A 15,795-nucleotide genomic window follows, 5' to 3' on the forward strand; every position below is an offset into this window, starting at 1 on the left:
GGAAGTTGGCGCATTCATTTTTGTTCGCCTTTTGTATTATTTATAACTATAATTTAATTGTAAATGTTTATATTAAAGTAATTTTTTTTTGGTTATTACTGGATGTCTAAAAGTTTGTTAGAAATAAAAAACCGAATCAGTTTGTGCGGACCTGTTACGGGGGCCGTATACGCTCCAAGACGTGTTTCCCCAGTGTGTGTCTGTGTGTGTTGGCTCAGAGGAATGCCTCCGAATTCGCGTCTTCCCCGCGCCGTAGGCCATCAAAATGACCCATGTGTCCGCGCCGCACCGCGTCAAAGTTAACGCAAACCCATGACGCAGGTGCGTGCCCGAACCGCCGGACTTACGCGCACCTGAAAACATGAATTGGCCCCGACAGCACGGATACGTCCTAGCACTGTGCCTACTACTCGCCGACTGCATCTGTACTGCCGACCGCGCGCTAGAGCGCCAACAGTCCTCGGCCAGTTTGTACAAAAGTGACAGAGATGCCTCTTCGGACTCCGGTCAAGGCGCACAGTCGGCGGGGGAGAAAGGTAAAAAAATCATTTAACCCCTCGAACCCAGCTCCCCCCCTCGACCTCCTCTTCCCTTTAAAAAGTTCGTCCTGCGCTTGTTCGTCGCCACCGAGGCGAAGGTGCCGCTAAGAAGTCAACCATGCATTGAGTTAGTTGCCTGGCTGGCGCGCTCCTCGTACTCTGCGCTCTTAATTAGTATATTGGAGTTCGTGTCTGTTGCCCATGATCGCTTGCGTAACGACGTACCCTCTCCAGTTTTGTCTTTCCTCGCGGCTTCCTTTTTTTTTTTTTTTTTTTTTGTACGTTAAGCGTTTAGGGTTTTTTCGGTGCATTGCACGCACGTTCGTTGCTCATCGCCGTATAGTTGCGGTTTTATTGTTACTATCACATAACGCGTGATTGTGGTATGGTAGCCTATGCTGTCACACACACAGACACACAAAAAAAAACAACGAAATGAAATTAACTTCCGAAATACCTTGCACCCCTGAATGGCGTATGACTTGTTAAGAAACCAAATATCGCTTCAGGCGTTCGAAGTTTGTGTGCCTCATTCAAGCTGCTCCGTTCTCTAGTGTGTGACGCCTGTTGAAGTGAGCTCTTTTCATTCAGATCTGTAAAAGGGAAGGAAGAAAAAAAAACTTTTTTTAGACAAAAGGGGGGGGGGGGGGGGGGGGGTGCGTGAAAATACTGCGGGAAACGACAATACAACAGGTTAGGAATCTTGTCGGCTAGTCGAGGTGCCACCGCGCGTCTAAAAAGTTCCACTCACGCGTGTCTGTTTAGAAACGTTTGTCGCAAGACGGAAATGAGTTCTTGTGTATAAAAAAAAAAAAAAAAAGAAATAATAATGAGTCGTCCGGTTGTGCGCGTTCGTCCGTTGGCGATACCGTGACGTATAGTTGCATCGAAACGCACGGCTTCGCAAACTTGCCAACTGTTTCAAAAACGTAACTCCCCCTCCCCCCCCCCCTTTTTTTTTTCTTTTTTTTTTTTTTTACACGTAGCATTGACTAGTTGTTTTGTTCTCTTGGAATGCTACGAGCAAACTAAAGTGACCTTGACCTTAAAAAAGATGGGGCAACAAAACGTTTATGAACGGCGGTCAACAGTCTCGAAAACTTAAAATCCGACTGCCTCAGAGTTGTTCTAAGGCTGTTTCTCTTCCCTTCACACCCTCCCTCTCTTTCATTCAGCATTTTTGGGGGAGGGGAAAGTGGGGAGGGGAGGTGCATTTAATAAGGACAATGGAGAGACCCTTTAGAGCGTTAAAGGAGGCAGCGACGAGCCAAAGCAACCATCGTGAAGTTTCTCTCGCTTGGGAATTGCTCTCGTTGGTGTGGTTGCCCTTTGCTTTGAAAGTGGCGTGCGTTCTGATTGTTTGGCCTCGTTCGAGTCAGCAAACTATGTGCAGGCGAATGCCCAGCGGCGGCCTTTCTTGCTGAACTCGCTGAATGTTGTGCAGGGGTTTGAACAGATACTCAAAACGAGTCTCAAGCTAGTCAGAGCCATCTATAGAAAGGGTCTGGTCAATGGGAGGCGCGGGCAGAGCCAAGGCATCCATCAGACGCAGAAAGAGGGCTTGACATGCTCTCTTGGCCAACCAGAGGCTAAAAAGAATCCCCTAGCAGCGGTAGCGAGAAACAGTTTTATTCATAGGTATATGGTTTTAATAAACGCGTAAGAGTTAAATGTAGTAATCCTTCCTGGTTGAAAATAGGGTGCACGCAATGTTTTGATTATAATCACGCAGAAAGATGTAAGGAACGAATGTACCGCTCAAACTCTGTTTTTGCTCGGACGGCAGGCTCTTGGCCCTCGGCCGGGAATTCGCCGTCCACTCAAAATCTCTCGGCCGCTCAAAAACTATGGCTTTGGCAAAACCCTAAGATTTGACCAGAATCGCGTCCTCTTGAAAGGCGCAATTGCGAGAGAATCTTCTTTCCTTGGCATTTGCAACAATATGTTTGCCCGGTAGTTTATTTTAAAACCAAACATTTATTCAGCAACAAATATAAAAAAAAAAATAGATCAACAAGCTAATGGAATCTGGTGCCTTGCCTCCGTCCCATGGGGTGTGAGGTTTTCCAGCGTCTTCACTTGAAAAAGTGCACTTCAGATGCATCCTGTCCCCTTCGAGATCGGTCAGAGAATTTGGATAAAATTGCCAGGATAAAAACCTAGACGGAGGCAGCAATTCGACAACATTGTTTTGGTAGACACCGCATTAAACGCTGAAGTCAGAGTTACCCAATTGTCACCAGTCTTACAAATGTGATAAAAAAAGCTATGACGTGCATTAGGTACGTGGCCGGGTAGCATGCTGCGTAAGTCGGCGTTGGGCGGAGAGCTAGTTAACAGAGCCAGGCAGAGACAGACAACAAAACAAGTGTTTTGTTGTCGAAATTTCTCGTCGACCTGTTGTTATCCCGAGATGTTTCTTTTAATAATTTGTGTTACTGTTGCACTTAGAGCACCACTTTAATCTAGCATTTCGTAGGACTTTTCTCAGGCTTTCAGAGCTTCCTGAATATTTTCTCTCGTGTTCGTGCACAGTGATTCTCGGCAAAACTGTTGCTTGGTAGAGGATTATCTGATTCCCCGTGATTATCAAGTGGCCATGCACAGGACGGTGCGTCTTGCCAAGTTCCATCTCATTGCAGGGGCCATGGAATGATTATCCACCTTGTTCCTCCCCAGCTTTGCTACCCAACTCAAAACCGCATCGTGATGTGCTTGGGCACCAGTGCAATGACTCCAAGTTTCCCCCGTGCTTTTCAAGCACACCATAGAACTTGTCATTCACAAGCAATGATAAGTGCCGTTACGGCGCTCATTGGCCACGAACGCGAATCCAAATATTCGTTGACGGATTGATTGTTGACGAGTGTATACATCTGAGTGACGCAGTGATCGTCTCCAATGTGTGAGCTGGGGTCGGCTGACATGCTTTGTGTACCGCTGATGTATCGCAGTGAAAAGGTAGAATAGTCCGTTATATTTTCCAATTTTCCCACTGAAAAGCAGGGTTTTGAGTTTGTCCTCTTTATTTTGGCCCACTAAACAATATGAGATTGGTCAGATTCCAATCTAAAATTATTTATCCTAGTCAAAAATAATTTCATATCTTTTTAAGATTGACTATTTCTTCCAAGATTATTCAATTCATGGACCTAAGCCTACATGAACTCAGTCAAGATAAGGAATCTGAAATTTGAAATGAGCATGCTAAGGGGGTGGTGTTTGATTTGGACGAAAGAGGGGACATTTTGTTTTTTGTTCGTTTAGATCCTTAGAAAGTCAACATACAGCAAATTCCAGCCCATTGACTTCCTACTGGCTTACTTATCATGCAGTGGCATCATTTCATTAATTGCATGCACATTTTCCTTGTAATGTTTTTACTGCCTGTTGAAAAAAATGTCGGGTCTTCTCGAGAAGGTCACAGAGAATGTTGTCCCAAGCGCCAGCTTAGGTTCCCCGAGATACCCCAGCCGTAATGAAAACCATAGGAAATTAGAGGGCCAAGCACGCCAAGAAATTCGGCCAAAAAAATGGGGGTGTAGGACAATTTGGGTTCAGACAATTTGGTCCCGAGTGCAAACCTGGACAAAATGATCCCAGTTAATTTTTTCGCCACTTTGGGCGCTGTCTAAAATGTCGCTGATATCTGCAGCGATTACTTTTAAGGTGAGTGATAGAAATGGAATACGGTCCATTCGTCACATGTTGATTCGTCATAGGGGGAATCAAGGCGATTTATCATGCAGATACCGCATGTTTTGATGCAGTGTTAGGAAATAACAATGGAAATAAAAATGTTTTTGAACACATGACACGTTTTGTCATGTTCCAACAAAATGTACGATCTTGAAGTGGCACTTTGTGTGGGAACGTGTTAATATGGCGCACGTCCTTTAGAGGGTCATTTGTGGTACGGCTCCCTTGTACGTACTGTGTGACAATTGTTAGAAGTCGCTGTTGCTTTTCTTGATAAACTGGTTCAAACTCAAGTTGAACGCATGAAAAGAAGAATGAATGGTGAAAATTATGCACAAAAAATATAAAGTCTAGATTGACAAACAGCTCACAACATAAGTATTTTGCGAATCACATTTAATAACAAACTTATGAAGACCAAGCAATAAAAAGGTAACTTCAAAATGACCAATGGCTCGTCATAAGTGTTTAGCAAAAATAAATACACGTAATATACAAACCTGTGAAAAGCAAAAGAAAGAAAAAAGCCGTGAAAATGACTTGGGACCTTTTTGTCCGGTCTGGCACTTGGGACCATTTTGTCCGGGACCATAATGTCAGAGACCATATTGTCCGGATCCCGAAAAATAGTGCAGCTTATTGAGTTCCAATGGGCTCTTTTTACTTTCAGTCTTCTTCGACTAGCATGTGTGAAAAGCCCGGTCTATTTTTGTTAATACATAATCAATGCTTTGTAAACAAACGAGTCCTGCTTGTTGCACTCCATGAACTACATGCTCTGCAACATGACTGACAGGTCTGGTGGGGTGGGGACTGTTTTGACACATCATTATTTTGAATCGGTTGACCGAGTAATTTTTTAATAAAGTTCTTTCGTTTCCCAAAACAGTTGAGGAAACCGAAGTGTTTCCTTAACCGTTTCCAAAGTGGAAACAAAAGGGGTATCTCCGTAAGGCTAGACACGACACTTACTTCCTTGCCATATTTACGGTGACTTCCAAGAATAAATTGGGAAAGCATTTATCTCTGAAAAGTGGGGAAAATGTGACAATTGTCTGCACTTCTTTCGGTTGAAAGTTTTGTATTATCTAGTGCGGCCCAGGTGTTTAAAACCTTCAGCCGATTGTATTCTATCTGTCTAAGGGTGTACAGTGCAAAAGGCAGCATTATAGCTTTTCTTTTTCCCCATTTCTTGCCATTTGAGAAGTTGGCAGGTGACATTAATTTTTTCTTTTGTGGCTAAATTTTTAGGAGTTTTTAACTTTTTCCTGACCACAGGAAGAGTAGCAATTTTCGAGGGATTCGTGCAACTGCTTTTATTTTCCCAACTAATTTGCGTATCTGACACATCAAAATATGGCCAATTAGTCGTTCTTTCAAAAGAAACAGATGTTTGTATAATCTGAAAAAAAGATTTGAATATTTAATTTCTTAAAAATACAATGTATGTGCATTTGGCATATAATTGGCAAAACTTCAACAATTATGTCAAAGTAAACGACAAAAAAAAAAAAATTAAGAACATACAAAATGTGCCCTGCACTCACGGCTATTACTTCTGAAAGTTAGTGTAATCTAACTGTAGTTGTCTATTTTTGGTTCGTCGGAGAGTGAGCCTCCATAACATGCCTGCTTTTCAGCGAAGGAATGTTTATATCGGTGAAACACAGATAGTACACCTCACACCCCCAGCAGAATGCTTTCGTTGTGTTCCACTTTGCTTTGGTCATAGCCTTGATTGCAGCTCCTTCATATTTATCATTTTGCTCACGTTGTTGGATACATAAAACAGGCACACCGGCTCGGGACAGAATTGGAAGTTATAGTGACGCTTACCGACAACCATCTGTTAAAGGGATGCTGAACCGAAATCTGGATTCCCCAAAACACGCGGCAAAAGCAAGCAACGGGATGCTACAAACACCAAAACATCACTCATACAGCGATATCTAAAACGGATAGCCGTATTTTAAAAAAAAAAAAGAGGCGCATTTGGCAGGAACGTTGACGTCATGTTTCTCTGAGAAGGAGAGGGAACGGCCTCGCATCTTCTCCGCCTCGCGGCCTTGAGGGAGCGAAGCGAAAAGAGGAGGAAACTAGATATCCTGACGTCACGCGCCTCGTCGGCCTGGTTCAATCTCGACTTCTTTTTCCAAAAATACGGCTGTCTATTTGAGATATCGCTTTACTAGTAGTGTTGTAGGGATTGTAGCGTCCCGCCTACATCTCCAGCATTGTTTTTTTTAAATCCAAATTTCGGTTCACCATCCCTTTAAGCGATGCCTACTGTCGAGACCGGTTATAACGAAATAGCGGCTACAACAAAGCGATCACGATTTTCCATTCCCTTTTGCACTTCGTTAACCGCAGTCGGTTATGACGAAATGGCAGATTTAGTGAAGTGATTTCCGATTCCTGTTGACTTCGTTATAACCGGTCTCGACAGTATAACATCATTTAAAGTTTCCCGACAGCTCTTTAGGTCTAAAACATATGCCACAATACAGTTGAGTTATGTAAATAATGCCCCTTCTTTGTTTTGAAGACTGATGCAAGCGGTCAGCCGAGTTAGACAGGTGCAACCACCGTTCCCAGGACTATTTTTGACAGCCCACCAGCTTGTGATAAAGTTCAAACCTACGTTGAATTGGAACAAAAGTTCTTCGGCTACCCACGAGATTGTGGAACATAATTCTCTACACTAAATTAAATTTTTTGATGGCGCTTAAAAACCATTGATTACCAATAATCGATGGCCTATGGGCGCGGTCGGGAAATATTTCAGTAGACCGTGGCAAAGTACCGATAGCATATTATCCGGAGGGTAGTCTGCAGGAGCAAATATTGGTTAAAGGAAAAGTTTTTCATTAGATAGTCTAAGATACAAAGACGCTCATGTCATACATAAATCATCTCCTTATAACGAGCGACCTAGAAAAAAAATTAACCTTCGTATGGTCCGAACCTGTAGAAGGTCCAGAAACTACGGTATCTTACGACTCTGCCTCGAGGCGTCCGTCTGGTGGACATAGAATGCAGGTCTCTTTCGTGTTGCACGACTGCCAGATGTATATTTCTGATTTTTTCAGGGGGCAGCGCTACATGCGAAAAGGTCAACGCCTGTGACGACCTGCTTGGCTACGAGGCGATCCAAGCTCTACATCAGCAGCTGGACGATGACGACAACGGAAGCGTGGACGTCGCCGAAACGGACGAGGTGAGTGCATTCCTTAACATTGGGTTCTGCGGACTGACGGATAGGCGAGCAAAATACGACCGAACTCGTGGAATTGGGTAGCAGCATGCACCACCTTGTAGCAGTAACAGCTGCGCCGTTTACCCGAAGCCACTCTATTTCAGCGCCACACTCTCGGCACGTGTTATAGTCATTCACAGGACATCTGTTTTGAATGCCTGAGCTCCATCACGCGCTCAATGCCGTCAGTCGTGCATTTGTTGCGTGTGTGTGCTCGAGGTTCGTGAGGTGCCAAAAGTGTCAACAAAGGTAAAGAGCTCTGGCTGGAAGAGGGATATAGATCAAAGACCTCCCTGGACATCCTCACCCTGTGTCTGACTATAGGGAGCCGCCTAATTTGAGGGCGCTTTTTAGAGCACATGCTCAGAGCGAACTCACATTTAGTAGGCTGTCTAGACCGGCAATTTTGATGGTGTGGAATGCCCCTTGCAAAGGAACTGTGGAAGCATGCCATCAGCACACGCCCAGCAGTCGCGCAAACAGCTATGGATGCCAGTGAACACTCCTTGTAGGCACAAATGAAGTGTTAGCGTCCAACACAGATTTTCTTCCAATCGCCGAGCTGGTGGGCACCAATGGCACTGAGCTCAGATTAGATCACGCTCTACACATTAGAAACGGCGTCTGAAGCACGGTGCCCTCTAGTTATAGTGAGTGGGGATTTGAAAGAAGGCAATTCTGTACACCTCCGATAGCTTGGATAGGGACAGTCATTGTACCGGAATGCGTCATCTGAGCACCGCAGTGTGATGCACTTCGACAACGCTTTGACTGGCAGACACGCTGCTCCGACCCAACCGCCCGTTTACACAGAGGCATAAGGCGCCTTTTAATATAAAGCTTGGCTCTCACTATGTGAAAATCTCTTAGTAGGTTTTGGCTCCCAACTCACTGAGTCATGAACAAAACCCTTTTTTGGCTCACATGACTCAATAGAGTTTATATCTCCTTACCACAAGAGTGATGTGCCCTCATCTCAAGGACGTGTCTTTATTCAGCGAAGTCGCAGTATAACGCCTCGTGACTCGTTGCATATGTCACGGGAGCATGACTCTTCATGCTGCCATGACTGCAATGCACTTCATGGGAGCATGACTCAGAAAATGACCTAGAATTGGGGAAAAGCCCATTTGGAAATAACGAAGTTAACCCTGTATGACGGTACTCTAGAAAAATGCAAGTAAACATTGGCCCTCGCATCTGCACCAACAGTGCTGCCCTGTGTACATACAAGCGAGTCAATAAAAAAAAATAAAGAAACACAGTAATAGCAGCTTGGTGCTCTTCTCGGAAAATTATTCGTACAGCTGTGTCTTTCCAAATCCCAGCATTTCTTTTTTCTTTTTTTGTGCAAATGTTTGTTGTTTAGGTTGACCTTTTCTGCCGAGTTCTGTCATTGTTTGTTTTTCTTTATATTTGTTTTTTCACCTGAGCTTTATGCGTGAAGTGTTCTGGCTTGTTTAGAGAATAAAATACTGTCTGCGCAACCCATCGAACCATGCAGCAGCGGCATTTCTCGGATGTTCCCGCCTTCCTTAGGCCTTGGCTGTTGTTTTCTGTTTTCAAACAAAAGCTGAAATTGTTTCAGTGTCTCTTTAAAGAGAAACTCTGCTGGCAGAGAGGACTCTGAACTCGGGACTGAGTGAAATCATATGCAGAGATGGAGAGGGCAACACATATTTTAATATGCTGCACTATTAAAATTACTGGTAGAGGGGTTCTATTTGTTAAATGCTTTGGAAAACAAGAGCTTCTAAAACTCTTTTGCATTGGGGACTCGTCGATGGTTTGCAATAATTCTTGATTACAGGATAGTAAATTTTTATTGTGCCACCTATGTACAGTTGCAGGGCATGAGTCAGCTTCTCTGGTCCTATGTGCTCTAAGTTTTTGTGAAGATAGAAATTAATGATAAACATGCTATGATACTTAATTCTCAACCTGCTGAAATATCTTTGTTAGGAATTATTTACAAAAAATTTCTCCTTTGTCTGCCACACGTCTCGCTAAACCTTATTCCGAGACGAAAAACAGCATTTAGGGAATTTGAGGAGACCACAAGATACTTGGAGCAGCAATTGCCCTTGCATTTGTTTTATTCATTCCCATAGTTTTGTCAAAAGCAAATTATATGCCACCGCTGCCTTCGGTTAAATTTGACTTTTGTGTGAAAAGCAGGTTTAGAGAAGCAAATATTTGCTCTTGATAGTCGTTGCGTCCTCACGAATGAAGCTTTGCTGGTCTGAAGCCACCGTTGAGGACTAAGTAGTCAACTCTGCTTTGACACTTACTTCCTGGGTCATGTGAGCTCCCGACCAACTGCCCGAAATATTTTCAAGTTATAGTCTGTCTAGGGCACATATATTCATCAATAAACATAATAGAATCCGCGAAAGAACTTTTCGTGACCACGAGGGAACCACAGAAGTATGTTCATAAATAGAAACTTTAAGCGCATAGTCACAGAGAGTAACTTGCAGCGACTCCCGTACATAGAACGCAGTGTCCCATGCTAATCCTTTAGTTTCTGTATGACAGGGATGGGCAAAATGCATGCAAATATGTATTGAAATACAGATACAAAATACTTCATCAAAAATGTATTTAATTACAAATCTAATTACATTTCCATAAAAGCGTTTAATCACAAGATACAAATACAACCAAATGTATTTGGTGTCCTCCAAATAGTTTTCCAAATACTTTTCCAAATACTTTCCTCAAAATTTGCGTCAGCGACTTCAGGGCACCTGCAACGGGGGTTTCTGGGTATCTCATTTTAATTTTGCTTCGCACACTCGGGAGTTAATGTTCGAGGCTCTAGTAACGTAAAAGAAATATAATCACAAAAAACATGTAATCAGCTTGGACGTAATAGTGAAAGAAGCACAGAGCTTCAAGCAGCTTTTTTTTTGTCGATTACATTTTGGTATAGGCCAACAAAGAACCGAGACGACCAAGACACGCAGCACTAGCTAGTCTATTGTTGCAACTCGCACCAGTTACGAAAATCTGGACGACCCGCGCATTTAGAATGTTCCAGGCAAAAATATGGATGGAAATCAGGCTGGAAAGCATCACAAGTTGTCACAGGAAATTATTTAGCCAGTCTGCCTGTGAACGTCGATTTCGTCACTATTCTTGCCCTGGACTAGCACCGTAATCCCGAAGTCACTAAACGCTTGTGCTTGATTGAGAGACACGGCATTCGGTGCAGAACATAGTTTTCTTCCTGCTCTGGACAGTGCCTTTAAAATAAAGTCGGAGGAGAAAAAGAGAAAAACCCATGGCCGAATAAAGGATGGAGACTATATCTTACAACCACATGCAGAAAAACAAAGTTGCCAAAGTTACAAGAATTGTAACTTTGGCAATAACATTTATTTAGCGTAATAGAGAAAGGTGCCGCGGGCGCCCGGCGTGCCCGGGTGCCTGCGGTGAACGAGATGCAAACGGCCGCAGGATTGAGAGTTTCTTGGTTTGTTTTTGCCGTTGGTGTTGGAGATGAAGAAAGAGCAGCTTTGGACACATCTTAGGATGAGCGAAATGAGTCGTGACAATAAATTTGAGGGATGTACTTTCACCCACAAAATTGTATTTAATTACAATTGTATTTGAAATACCACGTTTTAGCATTTAAATACACACGTCAAATGCATTACCTAATTTGTAATTAAATACAAATGCAAAATACACAAAGTATTTGAAATACATATTTCAAATACTTGTATTTGAAATACGTATTTCAAATACTGCCCATCCCTGCTGTTTGACTTTCTTTTTTTTTTTTTCTTAAGCTCGATTCACTTTTGGTAAAGGTTAGATTTACCTTGAGGCACCTTTTGGTGGCTTCGAGTACATGCAAACACCGGCACCGTCTTATCTGTTGGTCGAGGCACTCTCTTGGAGTGTCTGAGGTTGCAAGTCTGTTTGCCAAAGTGCTCGACCCCAAGACCTGAGCCCCCACACTGCCGAGTGTTACCTGATAAGATTGTCGTACCGCCATGTCCCGTGCTTGCGTGAAACGTGCCATATACCATAATATACCGAGCATAACGCCTATGTTACAATAAGTGCCCACCCCCCGCTTTTGAAACATCTGAAATATCGACAAAGGTCATACCGAGCACCTGACCCGACAAACCTTTTAGCCGACCGAGCTAACCAAGATGCTCCTCTCTGTCAGCTGTTTGTCTGAGAAGCCGGTGCAAAGCAGTGAAGCTTTATGCGCCCGCATTGGTGTGAAACAGTGATGAAGCTTGGCGCAAAGCAGGCTTGGCGAGAGTGCTGCGGCTGCTTTTCCAAACGTGGAGTTCTGCCTGATCCTTGTTCTGTCGGATTGAACAAGGGCCGCTCAAGGCTTACCGTGTGCCCCTTCTGCTTTTCCGCCGTAGGCAACAAGCGCCCATTCTCTCGTTTTTGGTGATTATCTTCAACTTTTCGGTGGGTGCTTGACCGGTATTTTAGGGTAGGTGGGGAAGTTTTTATTTACAGCTTTTATATTGTTTCACTTCAAGGTTGGAAGAAGGGGGTAGGTATAAAATGTTTGACTTCGCTTTTTGAATAGGGGAAAGGGACTTTGTTTTCTTGAACGGGAATCAAGGAGGACTGCTTGCATGATGTGTGTGTTACAGTAAGACCATGTCCCTGTTATTTTATGATCAGCAACTTCGCCTCAGTCAAGGTGGATGTATGCTTCACCCTTTCCCCTTTTGCTTGCTTCCTCCTTCCCCTTTCACCCTCCTTTTCCTCCTTCATCTTGCCCTTCTCTCCTAATCTGCCTTTTGTTACCGTCAAGAGGGTTGTCTTTCTCGCAGAAAAGCTGCACCTGTATGTTTAAAATGAAACCCGCTGTCTCTTGGCCGTGCACTTGTGCATGTTGCAGTGGATCGTGAACTGACTGTTTCAAGCAGCCAGAGAGTACTGATCAGTTGGTTCCTTCTTTCTTTTTGCCATTAGTTCCTGAGGGACGAACTGCAGTACGAGAATGGCTACGAGCGTCAAAAAAAGTTCCATGGCAATGACAAGTACATTTCACTCGAGGAGCTTTGGCAGTCCTGGCAAGTGTCTGAAGGTAAGCTGGCGAATCTTTTGCACATATGCCCTTTTGTGAGTTTTGCCCTCCTTCTAAGTGCGAGCGGGGTAGCCACTTAAACTGGCTACTCCCTGATTCAACAGTTAGCAAACTTTTATCAAATCAAAATCAAATTTGGGGATTTTACGTGCCAAGCCAACGAGGGCACGCCCCAGGGGAGGACTGAGGATTGATTTCGACCACCTGGGGATCTTTTGATGTGCAACCGAAAGTTCTGTTACACGACACTTCTCCACAGTAAGCCTCCGTCGGATTGCGGGCTCCTTCGCCGGGATTTTCACCTGCCACCGGGGAATTCGTATGCCAGCACTTTGCCTTAGAGCCGCCAAGGTGGCAACAAACTCTGAGACAACTGATGAAGAAACATTGCACTAGCACCATACACCACCTTCACTGCGTTTACCGGGCTTGTGTCTGCATGTGCACATAATACCGCAAGTTTCGTGAGGTTTGAACCTGTAGCAAAGATCAAATAGATGTCATTCTCTTGCTTTCAAGTTTGTAAAGGCTCAGAGGTTGCAGAAAATCTAGTTATAATGGTGGCAAACCTGCTCGTCAATGAAACCAACATGACAAATTCACAGTGACATTTTGCTCGGTAGCTGGTTTACTAAAATCTCTTGGCATGACGCTGTTGACTTCCAGTTCTGAGCTTCAGTGTTTGTTTCCAAATCATGCAACTGAGATGTTGCAACCAAATTTATACCTGATGCTTCCGAAACAACTCAAACTTTGAGTGCTTTTCACTTATCGGTGTTTACTATCTGCAATGATTTTTTCTTGTAAACCTCCAGACAAAGAGCAATGCTTTTTTTTTTAATAGATTGGATAGCATTTCTCAAATGAGGATTTTGTGATTTTTATAGTACCATATTGATTGTGTTAGCCATGGGAATAAATGTGGTGTTGCAGTCAGAGTGTCGAACCGATATTTTTATCGGTTCGGTTCGGGTTCGGGTTCACGGCTTTCGGTTCAGTTCCGGTTCAGTTCCGGGGCACAAAAAATAACGGTTCAAACCGGTTCGAACCGGTTCAAACCGGTTCGAACCGGTTCGAACCGCTAAATTGAAAATATATTTTCCGCGTTGTTCTGTCAATAGGCACTATTTAGGCCGTGAAACTAACTACGGTAAACGACCTGATTTTTGCGAGGACCTAATTTTTGAGAATTTCGCGAATCGCCTACAATTCGCGAAAAATGGGTCCCGCGAACAATTTCGGTAAAATGTAAACACATTGGAATTTATATTGGGATTCCACCGCGTCGAGAAAATTACAACCCGCGAGTTATTCCACAACTTCAGCTTTGACCTAAACCGGGAAATATTGAGCCCACGAAAAATAAGTCGTTTACAGTATATAGTTTTTTTATCGTTTGTTCAATCCAGTTTTATTTTCAGATACCAAAATTATAAAATTCTGTTATTTATTTCTACACAAAAAGAAAAGAAAATCTACATTAACATACAATACGTCGTGTTTAGACGACTCAACATCCCTTCGTTTACCAGAGTCACATACATTGTACCTGAATCGCAATGTTTTCGCGAAGTAAAGTAGGTTGCCTAAAATACCCGTGATTGGTACAACTTCGCATCGCAGTATTAGAAGTTGAATCGTGGTTTTGCCCTTGAACTAAGGAATTAATTACAATGAATAAAATCATGAAATGGGCCCCTCGTCGCCATATATATCATAAAATGTGTTTTACGGAATACGTTTCACAATATATATATGATGACGAGACGACTCAGCTTAAAGGAGCGATGCAACAATTTTTGTACTTCGCGCGAATACCGCTTAAAACGGATCCCTAATGTTAATGACCTATGAAACACGCGTTCGTTTTTCACCCCACGCAATAGAAGTCCCAGAAAAAAATTAAAGAAAAACGAGCAGCGTTCACCCCCTCAACTCGCAGCCAGAACAAGCCGCCACGTGATCTGGAGCCGATTGTATGCCGTCAGTGTTGATCATAGCCACGCGCTGGGGTTGGCAAAGCGCAGGACACGCGCTGAGTTCCAGACATTGTTATGGCTCGGCTGTTGTCGTCGTTGCAGCGATTGGACACGGGTCACTACCCGAATGCTTCTCGAGCTAGCAATTATCACGAGCCCAAGTCGAGTGCCCACGCAATGAGTGGGTCCAATCTATGAACCGCATTCAAATATCGTCACTTGGGTGTACTGCGATCCCCACGTTACGTCATCAAATTTTGCAAAGGAGAGATTGAATGAAAATGATCGCTTTTGTCCTTGAAATTACACTGCAACAAAGAAGTTTCTTGGCCAGTGGCGTTGCGTGTGAGTATCCTTGAGTGCCCCTAGTGCCAGTAAGCTCGTGTCAAGTGAAAAACATTTTAATTGAATATTGTTGCACCGGTCCTTTAAGGCAATATAATTTTCAAAATGTCACAAAAGTTTTAGGACAAGCCCTTTCCAGTCTATATTTTATAGAAACACTAAGCGACAATCGCAATGCTTGTTTTTCGAACCAGCATTGTTTGCTCTCAGCACCATGATGCGGTCGACGAATCATGCGAAAAGGAGTGGCTGAAATTGTTCACTCTAATCTATGAGCACCTTCGTACTGAGATCGAATCTGGCCTAAAACAGTGCTTACCCATGTGAACATTTTCTTCTATTGGATAAACTAGCATAGCCTGGATGTTGAGGTTTGTTCTTGACAAGGTGCCGGTCGATTTAATTTGCAAATAAGCATCACCCTCGCTAATTGACTTTTTTTTTAAATAGAACAAAGTGTTATTTCATGCTCTACTAGCTCAGTTTGGAAGCTACTTAATTGGACACTTTCTGACAGTTTGCGTGTGTAATCGTCATAGTTCCACCATTCGTCCCAGTGTATTGTGCTTTGGTTCGACCCACAGACACGTAAAAGCTCTGTTTACCACATAAAAAAACGCGATATTAAACTTTTATATAATTGAGAAGTTATATAGGCGTGAGGAACACATAGTTATTTAAATTAGCTTCAAAATAAAAAAAAATATTTAAAGCATTGCCAAATCACCTATAACGTGTCTATAGAGGATAAAAGCGCCAAAAGCCGACCATCTTTCAGATAATTTGAAGGTGCATTTACTTATATATCTTTTAGGTGAGGATCTTTTATTTATGCTGCCAAATCTTGAGACAGGAACTAAGTATATTTTTATTATCATCGATAAATTTGACTTTATGAAGTTC

The 15,795-nt window shown here is 43.2% G+C and overlaps 1 protein-coding gene across 1 annotated transcript in view; it reads left to right on the top strand.

The window, feature by feature from the left end:
• Positions 1-151: 151 nt before the first annotated feature.
• The window catches only part of LOC8027242 (stromal interaction molecule homolog), a 41,897-nt gene continuing 26,253 nt past the window's right edge, over positions 152-15,795 (top strand). The window contains exons 1-3 of the mRNA XM_029983439.3: positions 152-536; positions 7,328-7,455; positions 12,454-12,568. Coding sequence (XP_029839299.2) covers positions 362-536; positions 7,328-7,455; positions 12,454-12,568 — 418 coding nt within the window. The 5' untranslated portion in view covers positions 152-361. The remainder of the gene's footprint in view (positions 537-7,327; positions 7,456-12,453; positions 12,569-15,795) is intronic.

The sequence above is a fragment of the Ixodes scapularis genome, unplaced genomic scaffold (genome assembly GCF_016920785.2).
Source record: "Ixodes scapularis isolate PalLabHiFi unplaced genomic scaffold, ASM1692078v2 PGA_scaffold13__105_contigs__length_92229423, whole genome shotgun sequence".
In the NCBI taxonomy this organism is placed as follows: domain Eukaryota; kingdom Metazoa; phylum Arthropoda; class Arachnida; order Ixodida; family Ixodidae; genus Ixodes; species Ixodes scapularis.